We start from the raw sequence: 24,358 nt of genomic DNA, 5'->3' as shown, positions 1-24,358 counted from the left end.
TGTAATTGTAAAACTTTTGCAATAAAAAAAAAAAAGAAACTACATGGCTATGGATGAAACATGTAACATCGGGGCACTTGGTACCATGTCCAAGAATTTTACAAAACACATCAAGAAATTGCAGCTTCCTGCAATAACACCAGCGGAACTACAAAAAACCGCACTACTTGGAACATTGTACATCTTAAGAAGGTACTTGGTTGATACATTATACATCATTTTACATTAGTACCAGTCAATCGTATTTGTGATTGCAATTGCATATTTACCAACCAAGACACATTCTTGCAACAGAACACACATTCTACTATTCCATTTCTCTAAGCAAGAAATGGTCTTAATGTTTCTCCATCTTTACCCAACTTTAATAAACATTCTACCACTGGACCAACATTCATTTATATGTTGTTTTGTTTCTTTGAAGAAAAGCTCTTCAGCAGCAGAAAGGGAGAAGGCATTCTTTTCAAGCCATGTTGTGGTATGAATATATGCATACGTACATTTAATAGAAAGAAAATTATTTCAGGTCTTTCAATGTCTACTCTCTTTCTCCAGATTTATTTGAAGGTATAAATAACATGTGCCTTCTGAGCTAATTGGAAAAATTTACAACATGGAATTAAGTTCATTTTAGCTTCATACCTGTGGAATTTTGTAGATGCCCAAGAATGTAGAAATTTGATGAAAGAGTTCAGAATCCATCTCTTCAAGAACTGCCAGCTGGTTCTTTTGTCTTCCACGTCTGTAATTTGGGACATTCTCCTGCTCTGTAGACAGCAAGTCCATCATGGCCTCATATGTTATTCTTGCATTGAAGAAGTTATCATAGATGTTGTAGCCCAGGGTGCTGTTGGGTAACACCCTTGGGCACTGGTTGATCTCAAGAACAGCCAAGAGGAAAAGCAGAGTATGGTGGAACATTATTGACTTGCTGCAAAATAATAGGCTATCTATACAACGACTCTAGGTTGCACACAACCATCCCAAAAACATTGTTTGAAACATGCTTTTCACCCCCAGAAGCCAAACTAAGCATTACCACATCACAACCCCCCATCCTAACCCAATGCTTGGGAGGAAAAGTTAGGTCTTCACAGCCCTTCAGAATAGAATGGAATGGAATGGAATGGAATAGAATAGAATAGAATAGAATAGAATAGAATAGAATAGAATAGAATAGAATAGAATAGAATAGAATAGAATAGAATAGAATAGAATAGAATAGAATAGAATTCTTTATTGGCCAAGTGTGATTGGACACACAAGAAATTTGTCTTTGGTGTATATGCTCTCAGTGTACACAAGGAGAATAAAATACATTAATCAAGAATAAAAAGATACAACACTTAGTAGTAGTCAAGGTTACTAATAAGCTATCAAATCGTACTAGGAAACAAATAAAAACAATATAAATTGAAAGATACAAGCAACATGGTTATAGTAATAACTGGGAAGAGATAGATACTAGTAAGGAAAAGAAAAATAATAGTAATATAGCCTTAGTAAATTATTTGACAGTATTGTGGGAATTAGTTGTTAAGCAGAGTGATTCCATTCATCATACTAAAGAGGAGTGCTAAAACCAAATGTTGTAAAATTTGACAAAATATACCCATTATCATAATATTATATTACTTTTTTAGAGTCAAGAGGTAACTAATAGCTGGATTCAAGTGCTGGATTCACTCTTGAGAAAATGGTATCACCTATCTGGAGATGATCCTTGCCTCAAAAAAATCTTTGTTAGACCTAGAGATTGGTATGCTGCAGAATATTGATGGTTTGGAATTTATGTACTATATTCAAAAATCTTTAATGTGATTCTCTGCAGCTAAAACATTAGCTTATCAGGTGAGGTCTTTATCCTTCTTGGGTTGAGGCTTTTGAAAGGCATGCCTTATATTTAAAGCAAAAATAAAATGGAAGTCAGAAAAGCTTTTCAGATATGTCATGGGTTGGAAAGTAATGTTGGAAAGCGTGGAAGGAAAGATAGAGTACAGTGTAGGGAAGGAGAGAAGATTGCGGGGAGCAACTTCAAGAGTACTCCTTCTGCTGAAAGGCATTGAGTTACTTGATTATGAGACTGTGGGCAGCTCTATAACTATGGCTTGCATATAAATAAATAAAAATAAATATCTGCTGACTCTCCACACTACCAAAGTAATCATTTACTTGGTTTGTAATCAAACTTTACATGGTTTGGTTCTGCAACCCAACAAAACAGACACAGACTTCAGAGGATAATTAGAACTACAGAAAAAACAGTTGCTACCAACCTGCCTTCCATTGAGGACCTGTATACTGCACGAGTCAAAAAGAGGGCTGTGAAAATATTTACAGACCACTCACATCATGGACATAAACTGTTTCAACTCCTACTCTCAAAACGATGCTATAGAGGACTGCACACCAGAACAACTAAACACAAGAACAGTTTTTTCCCCAAAAGCCATCACTCTGCTAAACAAATAATTCCCTCAACACTGTCAAACTATTCACTAAGGCTGCATTACTATTACTATTAGTCTTCTCATTGTTCCTATCACCCATCTCCTCTACTTATGACTGCATAACTTTAACTTCTTGCTGTATCCTTACGAATTATATTGTTTCCTAGCATGATTTGATTGCTTATTTGTACCCTATGACTATCATTAAGTGTTGTTCCTTATGATTCTTGAGAAATGTATCTTGTCTTTTTATGTACACTAAGAGCATATGCACCAAAGACAAATTCCTTGTGTGTCCAATCACACTTGGCCAAAAAAGAATTCTAACTATCTATCTAAGGACAAACAGAACCTGTCATCGGGCAAGAATCATCTTTGAAGAGTGCTACCAAAATTGCCCAGTGTTGAGATTGATCCTTGTGGAGGAACTTAAAAGGAACTTTGCATGCTCAGCTTTTCAAGAATTATGTGCCTTAGAAACCTTCTTTTCTTTAAGCAAATTAGGAGAAGCAATCATGACCTGCCTTCCTCGTGGTGAGGAATTGGGAAAAGGGAAAAACATTGGAGGTGGCAAGCTCAATCAACAAAATCCTGTACTTGCCCACGATTACCTTTTCAATCTGTGGGTTGGAGGCGTAGAGAAAACATATGGGTAGCGTCGAGAAAATATTTTAGATGTTATTGCAGTAATCAAATAATCTCCTGGCTTATAATAATTAAACTTCTCAAATTCTTCTACTGTCACCTTCAATGGACATTTCATCTGCATCGTGGCACAGGGAAATTGGGACAGAAACAGAAACAGGAAGAAATGTGTTTTCAGCAATAGCATTTGACAGATATTGATGGAGATCTTTCCTTAAATTCTTTCTCTGGCACAAAGTTGAAACTCAAAGATTGCAAAACAGCTCATCCACAGTGAAAATCTTCCCGCTTGCCCCAGATATGGAAAAGAGACCTGCAATTTCAGATGAACATAGTCCCTGCCTAATTCCACCTCTTCCCTCAGCAGTGCTGGAGATAGTTACAGGTCAGATTTTTCAGTTGCTGACATCCCATTTTCAATCCCATCGTTTAAAATGAAAGGTGGTGGTGAAAATTCCATGAACTTGTTTCAAAATAGAATGAATAACCATGGTTTTAATAATTAGAAGGGGAATTGGGAGTGACTGTTACATCAGAACTGTGCAGTTGGAGAAAACAATTTTCTATGGCTCAGGGGCATAGTCCAAATTGAAGAATCATGAAGGGAATAAATAATTCAGGGAAGTCTGGCTGTTTTTCTACTCTGTAAATGTATTTTTGAGACTTAAGATTGTCATGTGGTAAAACTTTTTCACCACCCAGGGGAGACATTTTAATTTCTTCTTATTTTGTCCTGTGTGGATGAGACCATCTTCTTCAATGAAGGTGGTCAGATATTCCAGAATGATTACTTCCAGGTGACATCAGTATTGTTTTGAATGATTTTTTTCTGAATGTTGCATTCTTTAGACCTATATAGGGAATAAATGGACATGGATTGATTATCGACTGTCATGTGGGCATCAACATCACCTGACACCATAGCTGGACCATCTTCAGGATGATCTGTCCATAACTTAGGCCTTCATATATCTCAGTGACACACACTTTGACACTAGTTGAGTCTATCCACCTTGATGCTGGTCATGTTCTTCTTCTTCTTTCCTTCTACCTTTTCCCAGATCTGTCTAGTACATCTTTTACAACACAATCTGGAGTAACAGGAACTTTCCAGAGTAACTCAAGCCCTTTCCCCCCTTTCCTGGACTACTTCAAAATGCTGTACATGGGTGTTTCTTCAAAGACCATTCAGCAGTTTCAATTGGACTAGAACGTAATTACTCAGCTTTTGGTAGGTCAAAGGGATTCTGCGCTGACTTCCTCTATTTATTTATTTTATTTATTTATTAAATTTTTATACCGCCCCCTCTCCCGAAGGACTCGGGGCGGTGAACAGCCAGAATTAAAAACACACAATACAAATATTAATATATATTTTAAACAAAATTAAATTATCTTAGGCTTCTCCAATTTAAAACCCCGTTACCCATAAAATTCACCCAATTAAAAATTTTAACCCAGCCCGGCTTGCTGAAATAAAAAAGTCTTCAGGGCCCGGCGGAAGGTCCGGAGGTCCGGGATCAGTGGTATCCCTGGGGGTAGCTCATTCCAGAGGGCGGGTGCCCCCACAGAGAAGGCTCTTCCCCGGGGGGTCGCCAGCCGACATTGCCTGACAGATGGCACCCTGAGGAGACCCTCTCTGTGGGAGCGTGTTGGCCGGTGGGAGGTTATCGGAGGCAGAAGGTGGTCTCGTAAATAAAGTTTGGTCTGGTCTGGTCCTTATTAGCTTCTAAATGCAGTTCAAAGTGTTGGTTTTGACCTTTAAAGCCATACATGAGAAACTGGTACTGTTGCAGAAGACTGCTGCTGTCAAATCCCGCAATGCTGCCACTGCTTTGTCCCCTACCCTCAATGCTGCCCGCTGCTCCCAACACTACCACGAGCCCCATCCCTGATGCTGCTGCCACCCTGCCCTTGGTGCCACTCTGCCTACCTTCCCTCTTGGCCAGTACCACATTGACACCCTGGCCCCCAACACTGACATCCTGCCCCCAATGCTACCAATGCTCTGCCTCCCAACACTGATGCTGCAGACATTGCAGGCCAGACTGGGACCACCTGTAGGCCCTAAAATGACCAGGTCTGGACTAATGTCATTACATTTCCACAGTCTAAGTCTAATCCCTTTTAACTTCCATCGACCTTATCGAATGACTGTTTTCCATTAATGGAAGGAACAATCTCCACCCAGGAAGGTAGGTGGCTAAGGAGCAATGAAAGGATACTATTCAAATCCATATCACATCCGATCCTGTTTAACCTCCAAGGCTGTCATAGACTTCCATGTTCTGGGGGACCTATGTTGCTATTAATTTGCCAGTTTTTGTCTCCCACAAAGTGCCCTAGAAGCCCGGACATTTCTTATGGAAATGTTTTCTGAATAGTTTTTATCCCAGAGCTATAATTGCAGTCAACAATGAACTAAAGGGCAACAATCAGTGAGCTGTTGGACAGTATTACTTGATCTGTTGTGTGGATGTTTGGGTGGTTTAGGGATGGGGAATTGTGGTGGGTGGGAGTGTGTGTGGGGATTATGTGTGTTGGACCTGGTCTTTGGGTGTAAAGGAAATTTCGTTGTATGTGTATACTGTGTATACACATACAATGACAATAAAGTTTATTTATTTATATAGGCATTTCTGAGTGCAGGAAGCAGATCTTTGCAGAAATTAGTGCAGCAGAAAATTCAATCAATCCTTTAAGAAAAGACCAGGCAGTGTGACATTGAAACAGCCTAAAATAAATCTTTAAGGTTATGTTTATGCACACTAGAAAATTGTGGGATTTGTGGGTTGCTTGTGTTTTTCAGATGCAGCCCATTGTGAAAAATGCCCAGATGTTCAATATTCCCAATATGAAGCAAAATAAATGTTTCCTTAAAGTTATAATTTCGTAATCTTACAAAGAAATACTGGGTATCATTCTGTCTCTCTTTGTCATTGCTTTATCCATAACTACTGCAGTAGTGAGTTTCAAATCTCAGTGCTACCAGTTCGCTATTGGTAGCACACGGGCATGCACGGGTGCTTTGCGAGCATGTAGCACTTCTGCACATGCGCAGAAGCATCTGCACATGCGCAGAGCATTTTTGATTACATCTGGGCAGGTGAGCGGAGCCTTCCACCACCACCACTACTGGTTGGGGCGAACCGGGGCAAACCAGGAGCAACCCACCACTGAACTGCTGCCTTTATCCTGGGAATCTTCATTAAATACTGAGAAACTCCCACAGATAAAGTAAACAATACAATTGTGCATTCAATTTCATCCTCCTGGTTTCACTCCTGCTTTCTTTCTTGACCTCTGTTCTATTCATCTCCTGGCAAATAGATGGGCAAGAAATGGAGGTAGTGACAGATTTTATTTTCCTGGGCTCCAAGATCACTGCAGATGAGGATTGCAGCCAAGACATTAAAAGACGCTTGCTCCTGGGGAGGAAAGCTATCGCAAATCTAGACAGCATTCTAAAAAGCAGAAACATAACCCTGCCAATAAAAGTGCATATAGCAAGGCTATGGTTTTCCCAGTTGCAATGTATGGCTGTGAAAGTTGGATCATAAGGAAGGCTGAGGGCCAAATAATTGAGGCCTTTGAACTATGGTGCTGGAGAAGACTCCTGCGAGTCCCTTGGACTGCAAGGCAATCAAAATGGTTAGTCCTAGAGGAGATCAACCCTGACTGCTCTTTAGAAGGCCAGATCCTGAAGATGAAACTCAAATACTTTGGCCACCTAATAAGAAGGAAGGACTCACTGGAGAAGAGCCTAATGCTGGGAAAAATTGAGGGCAAAAGGAGAATGGGATGGCAGAGAATGAGGTGGCTGGATGGAGTCACTGAAGCAGTAGGCATGAGCTTAAATGGACTCCAGAGGATGGTAGAGGACAGGAAGGCCTGGAGGAATATTGTGCATGTGGTTGCGATGGGTCGGACACGACTTTGCAACTAACAACAAGAACAACAATTCTTTTCATCTGTTACCCCATGAAAGTGACCTGATTCCTTCGACAAACCATTTTCAGTGTTGTTTTTTCAGTTGCTGTGTCTTCCGTGCTGGCCAAGACTGTAATGGTGGTGGTAGTCTTCCAAATTACAGAGTCTAACATAATATGAGACTGAAAGTCCATTGTAATAATAACTGTGTGAATGATTTCTGTCAAGCCAAGCATGGTTTTCTATCAGTTTTTGGGACACCAGTCTTCAAACCTGTGCCTCATAGCACAGAGCTCACAGGTGGATTCTGTCAAGAGCCACAGCTACAGAGGTGGGTTTCAGCAAGTTATGACCAGTTCTGGAGAACTGGTAGCAGAAATTTTGAGTAGTTCAGAGAATCAGTAAATATTACTTCTGACTGGCCCCACCCGATCTCTTCCCTGCCTCCCAAGTCCCAGCTGATCAGAAGGAAATGGGGATTCTGCAGTATCCTTCCCCTGCCACGCCCACCAAGCCATACCCACAGAAGCAGTAGTAATTTTTTTTTGAATCCCACCACTGCACAGCTGGCCCATATCTTTGGAGTCCATAGTTTGGAGACTAACCTTTGGCATCAGAGTTTCAGATTAATGTTCATCCTTGAAGCTACGGATTGTCCAGGCAATATATATATAACTAATTTATTTATTAATTTACACTCCATCAAAAGGTTTTGGAGGATGCAATGGAGAGAGGTCTCAGGAACTCAGACTGTATGATTTCACAAGCAGCACATGGGGGCGCTTGTACAAAAGCTGAACATTAGCGGTGTTCTGTCCCCCGTCCTCACATAGACAAATGCAATATCCAACACACCTGCTAATAATGTATTGTACAAACAGTCCAGAATTCCTGGCAGACAAGAGTTCTGGCAGCTACTTGTAAAACGCCTGCCAAATCCAATTAGTACTCCCAAAAAAACAGGAGAGGCCTTATCTGCAGTTTGTTTCCAGAGCGACAAATTATCCACAAGAGTTTAGTCCAAAATATATCTGAGCTGAAGTGCAGGATTCACAATGTGATTCTTTAGAGTTTAAATGTTTGTCCGTCACAAGGCCTGCTGAGCAATCACGCCCCCTTTTATCCCTTGTGGGGCGTGGCTCAGTGACTCAGCTTAATCCATGGTCCTTCCACACCTCTTTATTAATAATAATAATAATAATAATAATAATAATAATAATAATAATAATAATAAAATAATAATAATAATAATAAAATTTTTATACCACCCTTCTCCCGAAGGACTCAGGGCAGTGTACAGCCATATTAAAACAACATATACCACAAAATTTAAAAACAGTTTAAAATATATTAAAAATTTGGCCCTTATATTAAAAACTACAAACACCCAATTAAAATTCATTTTCTAAGCCAGCCCGGCCTGTTGAAACAAAAGAGTCTTAAGGGCACGGCGAAAGGTACGTAGGTCGGGGATCATGTGAATCTCCGGGGGCAGTTCATTCCAGAGGGCAGGTGCCCCCACAGAGAAGGCTCTCCCCCTGGGTGTCGCCAGTCGACATTGTTTGGCCAACGGCACCCTGAGGAGTCCCTCTCTGTGAGAGAGTATTGGCCGGTGGGAAGCTATCAGTGGCAGAAGATGATCTCGTACATCTCTTCCTTTGCTGTGCATGCTTCTCCCTCTGATGTTGCCTGGGATCAAGCCAGGATTCATCAGTATCACTCTCTATCAATGGGTGCTGCGAAATGCCTTTCTCCTGGCACATCCCAGGCTGTTCTTCCTGGCCTTTGGATGGAACCTGAGGCATTGCCAGGGAGGAAGGTCCTGGAGAGGGAGGCCTTGCCAGTTCCTCCCCCTCACCTTCTGAGTCCTCTTCCTCCATGAGGACAGGCTCAGGAGTCAGACTCACAACAGCGTGGATAGCAGGCGTTCAGGCAAAGCTTGCAAAGCGTGTACCTCTTCAGCACTCGGTGAGTAAAAGGTTCACCACCCTTGTCATATAGCAATGTCCCTGAGCTCAGGTCCTCAAATATTGTTTAGCCCTTCACCTTCAGCCCTTGTGGCAATGTACTCATATAGCATCATCTCTTGGTTCCCTACTAGATTCCTTATATAAGAGCCAGCAAATGTCATCATATAGGAGGAGGAGGCACAGTGGTTAGAATGCAGTATTGCAGGCTATTTCTGCTGCCTGCTGGCTGCCTGCAATTTGGCAATTTGATTCTCACCGGCTCAAGGTTGACTCAGCTTTCCATCCTTCCAAGGTTGATAAAATGAGGAGCCATATTGTTGGGGGCAATAGGCTGACTCTGTAAACTACTTAGAGAGGCCTGTAAAGCACTGTGAAGTGGTATTTAAGTCTGCTATTGCTATCGTGAAGAAGTCCGTAACGGGCCATTGTTTCCGATTAATGCCCCAGGGAACTTTGACAAGATCTTCTTTGTAACCATGAAAACTGATAGCGTCTTCTACATTTTGAAAGATACAAGACATTTAACAGGGGGTTCCAATAGCAATAGCACTTAGACTTATATACCACTTCACAATGCTTTACAGCCCTCTCCAAGCAGTTTACATAGTCAGCATATTGCCCCCAACAATCTGGGTCCTCATTTTACTGACCTCGGAAGGATGATGGAAGGCTGAGTCAACCTTGAGCTTGGTGAGATTCGATCTGCCAAACTGCTGGCAGCCGGTGATCAGCAGAAGTAGCCTGCAGTACTCTAACCACTGCGTCACCATGACTCATCAACAACAACAATAGGTTGTTCAATATGTCATGATCTGGAGTTAATTCATTCTGGAGTATCAAACCTTCACTGAAGAAGATGGCCTCATACACCCCAGACAAAATAATAAGGAATTATGCTGGCCCACTGCCTAGTTCAAGAGTGTTGAACTGTTTTTCCACATTTTAATCTTTACAATCTCAAGAATAAGTTTGGAGACTAAAAAACAATCAAACCTCCCTGAATTGTTTTTTTTCTCGACTCTCAAATTAGGATTATTCTCCTGAGTCAAGCAAAACTTTTTCTCTGACGGCACACTTTTATGGGCAAGACTCATTCCCAATTCCCCTTCTAATTATTTAAATCATGATTATTTATTCTCCTTTGAACAAGGTTCATGGGATTTCCACCACCACAATTAGTGGCCAATCAATGTGACAACAAATGCCATAGAGAGCATGTGATAATCTGATTTCTAACAGTCTTCTGCGATGAGATCAGAGTTTGGGGTAAAGCTGGGCAAATACTGTAGCAGTCTGAAATTGCAGATAGCTCTTCCAAATCTGGGGGCAAACTGGACCTTCTTCACTGTAGTTGTGGTCTTTTTGTGATCTCTGAGTTTTATCTCTGTGCTGAAGAAAGAACTCTAGGAAGGATCTCCTGCAGTATACTGTATGTCAAATGTTGCTGCTGCTGCATATACAGCTTTTTCTGCTTCAGTTTCTATCTCAAATTCCCTGTGCAGGTACACTGATGAAATGTCCATTTAAGGTGATCATAGAAGAAAACGAGTGGTTCCATTACTACAAGCCAGGAGACTACTGGATTACGGGAATAATGTCTGAAATCATAGCTGCATTGTACCGATTTTCATTCTCCAAGCCTCCAACCCACCAACTGAAAACGTAATTGTGCTCCAATGTCATATTATATTATTATATTATATTATATTATATTATATTATATTATATTATATTATATTATATTATATTATATTATATTATATTATATTATGTTTATATATATATATATATATATATATATATATATATATATATATATATATATAATTTTTTAAATTTTATTTTTTTTATTTTCTTTTAATACAAACATTTCCTCTTTCAGTAAATAGTGAGTACATATTTTTGTTTCATAACAATTAAAATTTACCACCATATTCATTATTTGTATCTATTCTTATATTACTACTAATATTTAACATACCTACTATTATAAGATTAACTTTTTAACTTATTTGCCTTTATAATACATTGCTTTCAAATTTATTCTCTAACCATTGATAGAATAACTCCCATATATTATAATAATTATATTCTTCCTTTCCTTTGATTGCAACCGTTAATCTATGTATCTTTTCTCTTATGTACACTGAGACAAATTCCTTGTGTGTCCAATCACACCTGGCCAATAAAGAATTCTATTCTATTCTATTCTATTCTATTCTATTCTATTCTATTCTATTCTATTCTATTCTATTCTATTCATTTCTTCATATTTTAATATTTTTTAAATCATATTTTCATCCATAGGGTTCTCTTCATTTTTACAATTTTGTGCAAATACAATTCTAGCTGCAGATATTACATGAATAATCAAGTATACATTTTCTTTACTATAAGCTTCTAGTAGACTTTCCAACAGGAATAGTCCAGGTTTTTAATCAATATCTTGCTGTGTCATCTTCTCCAACCACATACCTCCAATGTCTTTTCTAGGAATGATTTCCTTTCCCCTATTCCTCACCTTGAGAAAGGCAAGTCATTATTGCTCATCCCAATTTGCTTTAGAGGAAAGGCTCCTGGGGAACCTGATGATTTTGTAAAACCTGAATTGGCAAAGTTTCTGTTTAAGTTCAATGAATCTTGCCTGGATGGGATTCTGCCTGCTTTCAAAATGATTATCTTGGTACTGTGGAGAGTCAGCAACTTATTTATTCATATTTATTTTATTTATTTATTAACAATAGTTAAACAGTAACTCCCAGTAAAGTGATTCAATGATACCTTAGAACAGAGTGAGATCTCTGGTATTTTCTCCCTACTGTTTCTTCCCCTTCCTTACATTTACTCTATAATTCCTACCATCCTCTCCGCTCTTTCTTTCTACCCTTTAACACTTTTGCCCCTTTTGTGGCTTTCCATTTCCTTTTGGTTTACATAAAAGTGATTGTTAGGGTGTGTGTAAAAAGTATTTGTTGCTTGTGCAACGAGCAGAGCAGAAACACACAGGGAAGGAGATAAACGTCCAGCTCTTGTGAGAATAATACTTTATAGATAACAAACAGTCTCGGTGTAAGTAAAACAGTCCAAGGTCATAAACAGTAATATCAGTCCAGTAAGTATCTTCCCTTACCAAAGCAAACAGACTTTAGTAACGCTTGGTATTCAGTACCATACGCAGTAAGCAACAGGATACAATCAGGTATCAATCCGGAAGAAGCAGGAAGAACCAGGAAGAAGGAACGCTTCTCTGTGCTGCTTATTTATGCACTGTAGCCTAATTACAGGGTTCAGCAAACCCTGATTACGTGGCTCAGTTGTTTCTTAAAGAAACAGATATATATATTGCCTGACCAACAAGTTAGGAGTACGCTGCAAGATGAACCTAACATTCTCCCCATTGGGCAGGATAATATACACAATAGATACAGAAACAAAAATACACATCCAAATCATACATTGTACAGTGGTATCAGTTACATTTCAGATTCTTAATCCAAATCTTTCACAACAATTGGTGTGTTTAATGGCACCTTGCGCTTTAGTAAAATTATCGGCAATATTGTCCTCTGATGCGCAATATTCCAATGTAATCATGTTATCCTGTGTATCATAACCAGGAGGTTTCTTCATATATATTGTATGCCTCAACGGAGCGTTCAAGTAAGCTGTCTCGACATCTAAATGAGCAATAGAGCATTTATTTCTAGCTGCCCAAACTAACATTGTTCTTAAAGTGCTCACTCGTAAACTTGGAGCAAAAACCTCATCATAGTCTCTATCTGTCTGTGAGAACCCTTGTGCAACAAGCCGAGCTTTATGGGTTACTACCCCATCTACACTTTTCTTTATCTTATAGACCCACCTACAGCCTATAAGTTTCTCATATGGTGGTATTCTTACAACTTCATAGACACCAAGCCTCTTCAATGAATCAATTTCTCTATCCATTGCCTCTTGCCAGGCTTTTTGCTCCTTTTCTGGATATAATTTTATATCATGATAACTGGATGGTTCGATATCTACTTGGCAAACCACTGTGGCTTTATAGCGATCTGGTGGATGCCGGTCCCTGGAAGATCGTCTAGGCATAACAGGACTAACATCAGGTATATTGGGTTCATCCTCCCCTAACCCTACTTCCTGTTCCTGTTCTTCAATCTTAATAGATGGTTTATCATCCATCTCAGATGAACTATCATCAGGAATATGGTCCATCTTAACATCAATATCTGTAAAACCATAGTCTGCTTTTTCTAACCTGTCCCAGCCTTCATGTTCTAGGAATTTAGCACTAGCGCTACACAAAACTTTTGTTGTTCCTTTTTCCCAGAACCTATAGGACCTATGGTTAGCCTCATAGCCAACAAAAATCATTTTCTTTGCTCTCTGTTGGTCCTTCCTTCTCTGACTAACTGGTATATGCACCCAGGCTGGTGCACCAAAAGTATGAATATAACTTAAATCAGGCTTCCTCCCGTGCCATAAAGTAAAAGGTATTTTTCCTGTAGAGAAGTGCACCACATTATTTAAAATATGATTGGCACATAGTATTGCTTCTCCCCACAATTTATCAGGTAAACAAGCATCAGCCAGCATAGTCCTAGTCATAGCTTGTAGGGTCTGGCCTCTTCGTTCAATATATGCATTATGTTCTGGCCGAAAAGGGGCAGAACGTTTATGCTGTATCCCAGCATCCTTCAAAAACTTAGCCAACTGATGGTTAGTAAACTCAGTTCCATTGTCAGTAACAATGCATTTCACCTTAAACCTCTGCTTCCTTTCAACAAAACGAAGCCAATTTGTGATACATTGGAACGTATCACTTTTGGACTTCATAAGGTAGCAAAAACCATATCTGGTAAAGTGATCAACTATACTTAAAATATAGCATGCTCCCCCTAAACTGGGTTTCTTTGGCCCTATTAAGTCTAAAAAGACTACCTCCAAAGGTTTAGTTGTTTTAAACCCATTGCAGCGGTTTGCAGGTGTAACTTTGCTTTTATGCTGGTTACAAGTATTACAGTTTAGGTATTTGCTGCAAGCCCTTAATTTTATGCCTTTAGACTGCTTAACAGTCGAATTCAACAACCTGAAATTCAGATGACCAAGTCTTCTATGTAATAAATGTACGCATTCATCATGAGGCTTTACATTTCCAAATTTAGCTTTTAACTGAACTAACAGTAATGACTTATCCCTAATAACAAATAAGTCGTCTTCTAATTCTGCAGTAACTACAGTGCCTTCACATTCCAGCAAACATTTGTTGTTTTTAAAAGTTACTGTAAACCCAGAATGTAGTAACGACTTTACAGATAAAAGGTTATATTTCAAACTAGGGATATAAAGCATGGGTAAAGGGTGCTTACTAATAGAACATTGAACAAGTCCCTCCCCAGCTACAGTCACATTCCAGCCATTAGCTAATTTGACCTTTTTAGTACTTTTCTTCATATTTAGAAACAGTTTTCTGTTCTTTGTTATTGATTGAGAGGCACCGCTATCAATCACCCACCAATCATCTTCTATATTATTAGATGAACTGGTTGCTAAATTACACCCTTTCCTGCATTTAGCAGAGCTTCTAGCAGACTCTTTCTTATTATTACAATATTTTGCAATGTGCCCCTTAGCCCCACATGCATAACAGCGTTTAACATTATTGACATTCTCATATACAGCTTCCATTTTTGGTTGCTGTTGCATCCTTAACTGGTCTCGTTCTTGCCTACGTTTGGCCTCATCCAGTAACCTACCAGTTATACTGGCCAATGTTAGTTCATCTCTAGACAATACTTCTAATTATGAAACAAAAGAGTCATAACTGTCATCCAATGATGAAAGAATAATATAAACTTGTTGCAGTTCAGTAAACACAAGGTCTTTCTCATGTAGCTCCTGGAAAAGCCCTGTCATGGAGTCCAGGTGAGCCATCATGTCTCCTCCTTTCTGAAGATGTAAGCGAAATAATTTCCGTGTCAGGTAGATATGGACACCCACAGAGTCACGAACGTAGAGCTTCTTTAGCTTTGACCAACACCTCGCAGCAGACTCTTCGCCCCGGAAATGGACAAGTTGCTGGTCTCCCAGTGTCAGGCCAATGATGCATAAAGCACGCTCGTTGTCCCTGTGAAACTTCGCTATCTTTTTGGCATCTTCTTCGTCAGCAGCATTCAATGCAGTTATGTCCGGTGGATTATTAACCATGTCCCACAGTCCTTCTTTTCACAAAAGTAGACAGCATTTTGTGGACCAGGTAACATAGTTTGTTCCATCCAACCGGGTTATGGTAGAATAACTTGTACCTTGCTCAAAAGCCATAATCTTGACTACTACATCCACTGCCTGCACTTCTCACTTCCACAAAAACAATTTAAAGAGCCCTGGAACGTTCTGGGCCCATAACCAATGTTAGGGTGTGTGTAAAAAGTATTTGTTGCTTGTGCAACGAGCAGAGCAGAAACATACAGGGAAGGAGATAAACGTCCAGCTCTTGTGAGAATAATACTTTATAGATAACAAACAGTCTCGGTGTAAGTAAAACAGTCCAAGGTCATAAACAGTAATATCAGTCCAGTAAGTATCTTCCCTTACCAAAGCAAACAGACTTTAGTAACGCTTGGTATTCAGTACCATACGCAGTAAGCAACAGGATACAATCAGGTATCAATCCGGAAGAAGCAGGAAGAACCAGGAAGAAGGAACGCTTCTCTGTGCTGCTTATTTATGCACTGTAGCCTAATTACAGGGTTCAGCAAACCCTGATTACGTGGCTCAGTTGTTTCTTAAAGAAACAGATATATTGCCTGACCAACAAGTTAGGAGTACGCTGCAAGCTGAACCTAACAGTGATACTTTTTAAAAACCAAATTCAAGGAGGGGAGAGACTTTGTATGATAAGTTAATATTTAGTGGCAGAGGAATCATATTAACTGTAGTTAACTGTAGAATAGAGGACAATAACTCCAAGACCATGAATGTTGCTTTGTTAGTTGCAAAGTTGTGTCCAGTCCATTGCAACCCATGGACAACATTATTCCAGGCCTTCCTGTCCTCTACCATCCCCCAGAGTACATTTAAACTCTGATCGAGTGCTTCAGTGACTCCATCCAGCCACCTCGTTCTCTGTCATCCCGTTCTTCTTTTGCCCTCAATCTTTCCCAGCATTAGGCTCTTCTCCAGTGAGTCCTTCCTTCTCATTAGGTGGCCAAAGTATTTGAGTTTCATCTTCAGGATCTGGCCTCCTAAAGAGCAGTCAGGGTTGATCTCCTCTAGGACTGACCGGTTTGATTGCCTTGCAGTCCAAGGGACTCACAGGAGTCTTCTTCAGCAACATAGTTCAAAGGCCTCAAATCTTTGGCACTCAGCCTTTCTTATGGAAGCCATGAATATTTTGCAGCAAATCTCTAGGTCTAAAGAAGGCTTGCTAAAGAGATATCCATCTTCAGATAGGTAACACCACTGGCTAATCTAGCACTTGAATCCAACTGTATCATATCATATGATGACAACCTATATATGCATACTTGGTAACATCTCTTATTAGCATTCTTGAGGAACGGGAAGAAAAGGATCTTGTATAGTTCTTCTGTGTAATTTTGCATCTCTTCTTAATCTCTTCTGCCTTTGTTAGGTCCCTGCCATTTTTGTCCTTTATTATGCCCATCTTTGCATGAAACGTTTCCTTCATATCTCCAATTTTCTTGAAGATATCTCTGGTCCTCCTTATTCTATTGTTTTCTTCTATTTCTTTGCACTGTTCATTTAAGAAGGTATTCTTATCTCTTCTCAGTGTATCTCTCAGTGTATATCCAGCTATTCTCTGGAACGTGGCGACATGAAGCTCCTAATAAATAACTGGATTTCTTTTGAAGCTTGGCTCAAGGTTCATGATTTAATTAGGGCATCCGTCAGATCCCTGACATGAATAATGAGAAGTTGATTATCTTTTTGGCATTGCACTATATAGATATAAAACTACAGTAAATATGACATGTTTTCATGAAAATCCAAGCTGAAGATTTATTTATTTATTTATTGGAATTTGTCAAAGAAAAATGAGAACAAGAATAAGAGAATAAAAATACAATGACAGGGACGATAGCAGTTGTGAAATTCAATTTTTTTTCCTACCAGTTCTGTGGGCATGGCTTGGTGGGCATGGTGTGGCTTGGTGGGTGTGGCAGGGGAAGGATACTGCAAAATCCCCATTCCCATGCCACTCCCGGGGCCAGCCAGAGGTGGCATTAGCCAGTTTCCAAACTACTTAAAATTTTCACTACTAGTTCTCCAGAACCTGTCAGAACCTGCTGAATTTTACCCCTGGACGATAGGAACATTAGTACACTTATGCATGCTCCCTCTACTGACCACTTAAATATGAAGTAAGATCCATGGAAGTCAATTTGTGACTGAAATTGTGAAAATTTGTAGCTGAGACAACTGAATCAGGTAGGGCATTCCAGACTTTGACAAGTCTATTACAGAAATCATATTTTTACAGTAAAGTTTAGAACGATTTACATGGAGTTTAATGCGGTTGTTCACGGACATATTATTGCAATTAAAACAGAAAAAGTCATTTACAAGTAAAACAATATTATGTATAATTTTGTATTCAATACCTAGGCCTGACCGCAAGTGCCACAGCTCTAAGTTATCCAAACCGAGAATTTTGAGCCTAGTAGCATAGGGAATTCTATTGTGTAAAGAATTGTGCAAGACTTTTCTCGTGAAGTACTTCTGAACCTACTCAATTGTACTGATGTCAGATTTTGGTGGGGATTCCAAACAGTTGAACAATACTCTAAGATTGGTCTAGCATAAGTTTCATACGATCTAATTAGCAATACAATGTTTCCAGAAAAAAAAGCTTCACCAAATTAACTCTTAATGCTTTTTTAGCAATGCTGTTACAGTGAGCATTGGAGCATAAATTGTCAGAGATAAATACACCTAGGTCCTTAACAAGGTGAGGGTCATCTGCTAGATCAGGGGTCCCCAAACTTTTGGACCTCAGGAACCACTAAATTCATAATTTTAAATCCCACGGACCGCTAATATGATCTGCCTAATGACCGGCTGGGTGGGTGTGGCCAACTTGATGTCACTCAAGTTGAGGGGCGCCTTGCCAGCCTCTACTTGCCACTCCTCGCCTACCCGCCTGGGCTCCTTAGGGCCCCAACAGGAAGCAGTTGTTGGAGCTAAGCAGCCACCATGAGAAAGAGTTGGCAAAACATCTGGCTCAGTTCAAATTCAATCTGACCGAGAAGGAGGCTCAGCAGAAGCACCTCACTGAGGACTACGAGCATAGGCTTTCCAAGCAGAGGGAAGACCTGCGGGAGTACAAGGCCAGTTACCGGCGCCTGGAGGCTCAGCAGGCTGAGATGGTCAGCCAATTCCAGGCCATGAAGCAGTCTCACTGGAACAAGGCCCTCTGGCTCTTCGCCACCAGCGGCACTTCCCTCCAGCCTTCACTCAAAGCCCCGCACCAGGGGGCTGAAACAGACCCCAAGTTGGAATTTCTTCCCCCCTCTGACCCACACAAGAAGACCCCAAAGGGGGAGATTCTCTGCAGCAACACAAACGTTCATTGCATGTATCTGACTCAGGGGCCGTAGTTTAATGCAATATAAAAAATGCAAATAATTTTTCTGAGGACCACCAAAATTTTCTCATGGACAACCAGAGGTCCACAGACCACCAGTTGGTTATCACTTGCTAGATCAATGCCACCTTTTTTATACTTGACATTATGATTACATTTACCAATATGTAAGACAGAGTATTTATGAATCGAAATTTGACCATTCAGACACATAGTTGAGATCACTTTGCAAAACAACAGAATTATCTGTAAAACTGAATAATTTTACGTCATCGGTAAAAAGAATGCAATTGATTTTAAGTTGATCATATAAATCATTGATATAGAAACAAAAAAAAAGATGATGAAATTTCTTATGTTGCAGTGAGACCATCTTCTACCACATTCTGCCCTTCTTATTGGCTGTTCATGAAGTCAACCAGAATTCAAGGCTCTTACCCAACATCACCCTGGGCTACAACATCTATGAGAATTTTTTCAGTGCAAGAATGACATATGAGGCCATGCTGGATGTGCTGTCTACAGGACAGGAGAACATCCCAAACTACAGATGTGGAAGACAAAAGAACCTGCTGGCAATTCTTGAAGAGATGGATTCTGAACTCTTTGATCACATTTCCAATGTCTTGAGCATCTATAAAATTCCACAGGTATAAAGCCAACTGAAATTAATTCCATGTTATAAATTGTTCAGATTTGCCTAGCAGGCAGTACTTGTATATATTTCTCCCAATAAGTTGAAATTCAGAGAGTAAATATTAGAAGATTAGAAATTCAGAGAGTAAATATTAGAAGAATTGTTAATTCACAAAGTATGTATCTATACATAAAGTGATGGGGTGCTGCTGGTTTGGACCAGTTCTAGCAAACCGGTAGTTCCAGCAATCAGTTGTCCCTGCCCACCTACCTGCCTCCACCCTATCCTGTCCTATATTTCCGTGTTTCTCAGCTCAGCTGATTTGCGTGGCATGGTGGATTTCCGCACCTCAGCTGTTTTACTTACTGGGGCTGCCCTAGAAGGTAAGTTCTAGAGCTTGAAATTGGTGTATTTTGAATGCTGGCATGCATGCAAAGTGTGCACTTCAGGCCATGTGGCCAGCAGGCCTCTGGTAGTAGAAAAAGTCTGGGTGTGACCATTGGGAATTTTGAAAATTATGACTTTTGAAAAGTAAGACTTTGTCATAGAACGTATGAGGATTGAATCAGTGACTTTTAAACATTTTGAAAATTTAGTGACCAATAAAAAAGAGATTTTGTTCCATGGAATCATAGAATAAAAAGTCCAACTCCTTACACAGAGGAGGAATGATCAGACCATTACAGACAAATTGCTGTCCAAGTTTCCCTTCAAAATAACCAGCAGTGGAGTTCCAGGAGGCAGGCTGTTCCAACTCTTAATAACTCTCACAGTGAGGAATTCCTCATTTTTTTATAAAATTGAGAGTGAAGTAAAAAATTCAAAAGAAAGATATGAAAAAAGAATGAATAGCTTAAATGGACTCCAGAGGATAGTAGAGGACAGGAAGGCCTAGAGAAACATTGTTCATGGGGTCACGATGGATTATTGAGGGGGGAATATAACAATATTTTAATATTGTTATATTTTAAGCCCAACATACAAAACAATCAAATAAGCAGTAATAATCTATGACAAATTAATATATTTGTCAGTTTTAAAAAAAAATTCCATAAGTGCATAGCAGTATTCCAGTATTTGTGAAGCTGCCATAAAGAGGAGGAGATCAATTTATTTTCCAAAGCACCAGAAGGCAGGACAAGAAGCAATGGATGGAAGCTAATCAAGGAGGGAAGCAACCTGGAATTAAGGTTTTGAGGACAATTAATCATTGGAACTGATTGCCTTCAGAAGTGGTGGGTGTTTCATCACTGGTGTTTTTTTAAGAAGAGACTGGACAGTCACTTGTGTAAAAAGGTCTTGGTTCTGCTGCTTGAGCAGGGGGTTGGACTAGGGCTGGGGTGTCACTCGATTTCATTGAGGGCCACATCCAGGTTGTGTCTGACTTTGGGCAGAGGCATGGACAAAGTGGGAATGGGCAGCACGATGTCACTTGTGTCAGGGGCACCTGTGGTGGCCTGAATCCTCTGCCAGCGAAAATGGGCTCCCGAGCCCCGTTTTCATCTGGGATGGCCTCCTGCAACCCTCTGTAGCTTAAACAGAGGTCAGAGAGGGAATGCATGGCCCTCACAAGCTTTATTTTTGGCTGGGAAGCATCCTGCAATCCTCTGCTTGCCAAAACAGAGCTCAGGAGGACCATGCCTGGCCCTCTCTAACTCCATTTTCACTTGCAGAGGCACTGTGGGCTGGTCCTTTGCTATTTCAAGGGCGGCCACACAGGCCAGATCTAAGCACCCTGCAGGCCAGATCCAGCCCTCGGGCCTTGAGTTTGATACCCCTGGACTAGGGTCTCCTACTTGAGCAGGTAGTTGGATTAGAAGACTTTCCAGCTCTATTCTGATTGACTAATTGACTGAGTGGATGGGTGACCCACAGAGTTCTAATGTGACCAGAAGGGTGTGCTCTATGAGGACCACCAATGAACATACAGATAATTCAGAGCTCCCTGATTTCAAAGGGAGCATAGAAGACAACAGGACAGAACATCAAGGGAATTAGCAAAATTAATGCAGTTATCGTTTGAATTGTCTCTCAGCAGTGTGGAAAGGCTCTTAGATTTACCATCTGACTTTTATCATTAAAACTGGCACAAACTACTGTGGTTTTTTTGTTGTTGTTTGTTTGTTTTTAATTTTTCCAAACTACTGTTGGAAGAAATATCCTTCTGGGTTCAGTTCCAAGGTGGGGGGAAAGACACTGGATTCAAGGAAGTTACTGAAGTTATGAATTGGATTACACTTTCTTTTCCGATAGACATAGATCCTTTTCTAGGATTGATTTTATCCTGTTGTCAAATGATCTACTTATTAAGACAAAAAGAACAAAGATTTTTCCAAGAACTTTGACTGACCATAGCCCTGTATGGATAGAAATTGAGATGGATAAGGTTGAGAGACGTTCTTGGAGATTAAATGAGAACTTGTTTAGATATGAAAAAAATACAATAGAACTTAAAAAGCATTTGAAAGAATTTTTTGAAATAAATTTGAATAAAGGTACCCCAATTGAAATTGTTTGGGACGCTAGTAAAGCTTATATGAGAGGGGTACTTATCTACATGAATTCTAAACATAGACTGTTCCGACAAAAGAAAAGATCTGAGTTGGAAATGGAAATAAAGAATAAGGAACAGTTACTTATTAAAAACCCAACAGATGAAAGAATACGAAGTGCTATAAAACTTTTGAAAGACCAATTTCAAATGCTTATGGCGGAACAAGTTGCAACAAGTTTACAATACGCGAAGCATAATACATTTTGCAATGCCAATAAACCGGGCAGATGGTTGGCTTACACACTGAGGAAAAAACAAAGTATACGGACTATTGATAGTATTGACATTGGAGGGAAAGAAATTTTTCAACAAAAATTAATTAAAGAAGCTTTTGTGGATTATTATACTAAATTATATGCCAAAGAAGAGGTGCAGAATGGACTTATAGAAAAATATTTAAAGGATAAGAGAGTTACAAAAATTACTGATCAACAAAAGGAAAGAATGAATTATCCTATAACAGAGGAGGAGATAATAGCAGCAATTAAGCAGCTAAAAACAGCCAAAGCTCCTGGCACGGATGGTTTGACTGCAGTGTATTACAAAACTTTACAAGCTGAAATGGTGGAACAACTTAGAGATTTATTTTGCAATATTCAACAAGGGGGTAAAATACCCCCATCTTGGACAACTGCTTATATATCTCTGATACCAAAGGAACAAGTTGGTCCTAAAAAACCAGAGAACTACAGACCAATATCTCTTTTGAACACAGACTATAAAATTTATGCGAAGGTATTAGCCAACAGGTTGATGCCAGTAATCCAAAAAGTGATTCATGAGGACCAAGCGGGATTTATTGAGGGCAGATATATGAAGGACAATGTAAGGCAAGTAATAGACTTATTGGAATATCTTGATAAGAATAAACAGATTTCTGCAGTGCTGGTTTTTTTGGATGCGGAGAAAGCCTTTGATAGAGTGGATTGGAACTTTCTACTAAAGACTTTAAAAAAGATGGGCTTTGGGGACCAATTTATACAGGCGATTTCAGCAATTTATCAAGAGCAAAAAGCACAGATTATTATTAATGGAAGTTTGATGACAGAGTTTAAAATTGAAAAAGGAACAAGACAGGGATGTCCGTTGTCCCCACTTTTATTTATATTAACATTGGAAGTCTTGCTAAATACAATACGGGACTCAAAAATTTTGAAAGGTATAGTGATAAGGCAAGAGGATTATAGAATAAAGGCATTTGCAGATGATCTGGTTGTTACCCTATCACAACCAATGGAATCAATAATCCTGATGAACGACATTATACAAGACTATGGTAGAGTTTCAGGTTTTAAACTGAACTCAAAAAAGACTAAAATGATAGTTAAGAATATGACACAAGATCGTAAACACGAGCTTGAAAGGAGGGCAGGTTTTGAAATTGTACCTAAGGTAAAATATCTTGGAATTCAGGTTGCAGAATCAAATATGAAATTGTTTCAAAATAATTATGAGGTGTTGTGGCGAGAGGTTCAGAAAGACATGGAGACTTGGAAAAAGCTGCAACTGTCTTTACTTGGAAGAATAGCAGCAGTTAAGATGAATATTTTGCCAAGATTTCTGTTTTTGTTCCAAATGATTCCGGTGCTTAAAAGTGATAAACAACTGAAAGTCTGGCAGTCTGGTGTGAATAAGTTTGTCTGGAACGAGAAAAAGCCGAGAGTGAAATTGAAAATTATGCAAGATGTTCCAGAAAGAGGAGGCCTTAAACTCCCAAACCTACAGTTATATTATGATGCAGCAGCTTTAACTTTAACAAGTGACTGGTTTGGAAATAAAAAGGCTGGAATATTGAATGCAGAAAGTTTTGATCTTGAATTTGGATGGCATGCTTACTTATTTTATGATGATAAAGTTGATAAAGTATTTAAAAGTCATATACTCAGAGATTCTTTGATGAGAGTTTGGAAGAAGCACCGACTCAAATGGGATTATAAAATACCGCTATGGCTGGATCTTGGTCATACCTTGTGGAATACAAATATAATGTCACTCGGGGGGTTTTTATACAAAGAGGTTCTTTTTACAGATGCGGGCAGATGGCAGCTGAAGACATTGCAGACACTGTTGGACGAAGGGATTAATTTAACTTGGTTACAATATAATCAATTACAAATGAGATGGAAAGAGGACCAAAAAACTGGTATTATGTTGCATGAGGAAGAATTGGTTAGACATATAAGAGAGAAAGGTCCAATGCATATTAAAAGGCTTTATAATGTTTTGTTAGAAAGAGATTCAGAAACGGAATTAGTTAAAGATTGTATGATTAAGTGGGCACAGAATTTTGAAGAACCAGTGATGCTGGAAACTTGGGAAAAAATTTGGGTTCAGAATGTTAAATTTACACAGTCGCAAAACCTGAGAGAAAATTTTTATAAAATGTTTTATAGATGGCATTTAGATCCTAAAAAGTTGTCATGTATGTACCCTAATGTTCAGCCAAAATGTTGGAGATGCGAATGTTTGGATGCTACGTATTATCATGTATGGTGGACCTGTAGGAAAGTTAAGGCTTTTTGGATAAAAATTTGGTGGGTCATGCAGAATGTTTTGAAGAAAAAA

General features: G+C 39.4%; 1 protein-coding gene across 1 annotated transcript in view; it reads left to right on the top strand.

The window, feature by feature from the left end:
• Positions 1-7,259: 7,259 nt before the first annotated feature.
• Positions 7,260-24,358, top strand: part of LOC139310129 (vomeronasal type-2 receptor 26-like) — a 32,000-nt gene continuing 14,901 nt past the window's right edge. Inside the window, exons 1-3 of the mRNA XM_070934285.1 lie at positions 7,260-7,356; positions 10,498-10,612; positions 18,967-19,252. Of these exons, the coding sequence (XP_070790386.1) occupies positions 7,260-7,356; positions 10,498-10,612; positions 18,967-19,252 (498 nt within the window). The remainder of the gene's footprint in view (positions 7,357-10,497; positions 10,613-18,966; positions 19,253-24,358) is intronic.

The sequence above is a fragment of the Pituophis catenifer genome, unplaced genomic scaffold (genome assembly GCF_029215685.1).
Source record: "Pituophis catenifer annectens isolate HBS135680 unplaced genomic scaffold, rPitCat1.0.hap2 SCAF_2, whole genome shotgun sequence".
In the NCBI taxonomy this organism is placed as follows: domain Eukaryota; kingdom Metazoa; phylum Chordata; class Lepidosauria; order Squamata; family Colubridae; genus Pituophis; species Pituophis catenifer.
This window is presented reverse-complemented; position numbering and strand designations above follow the sequence as displayed.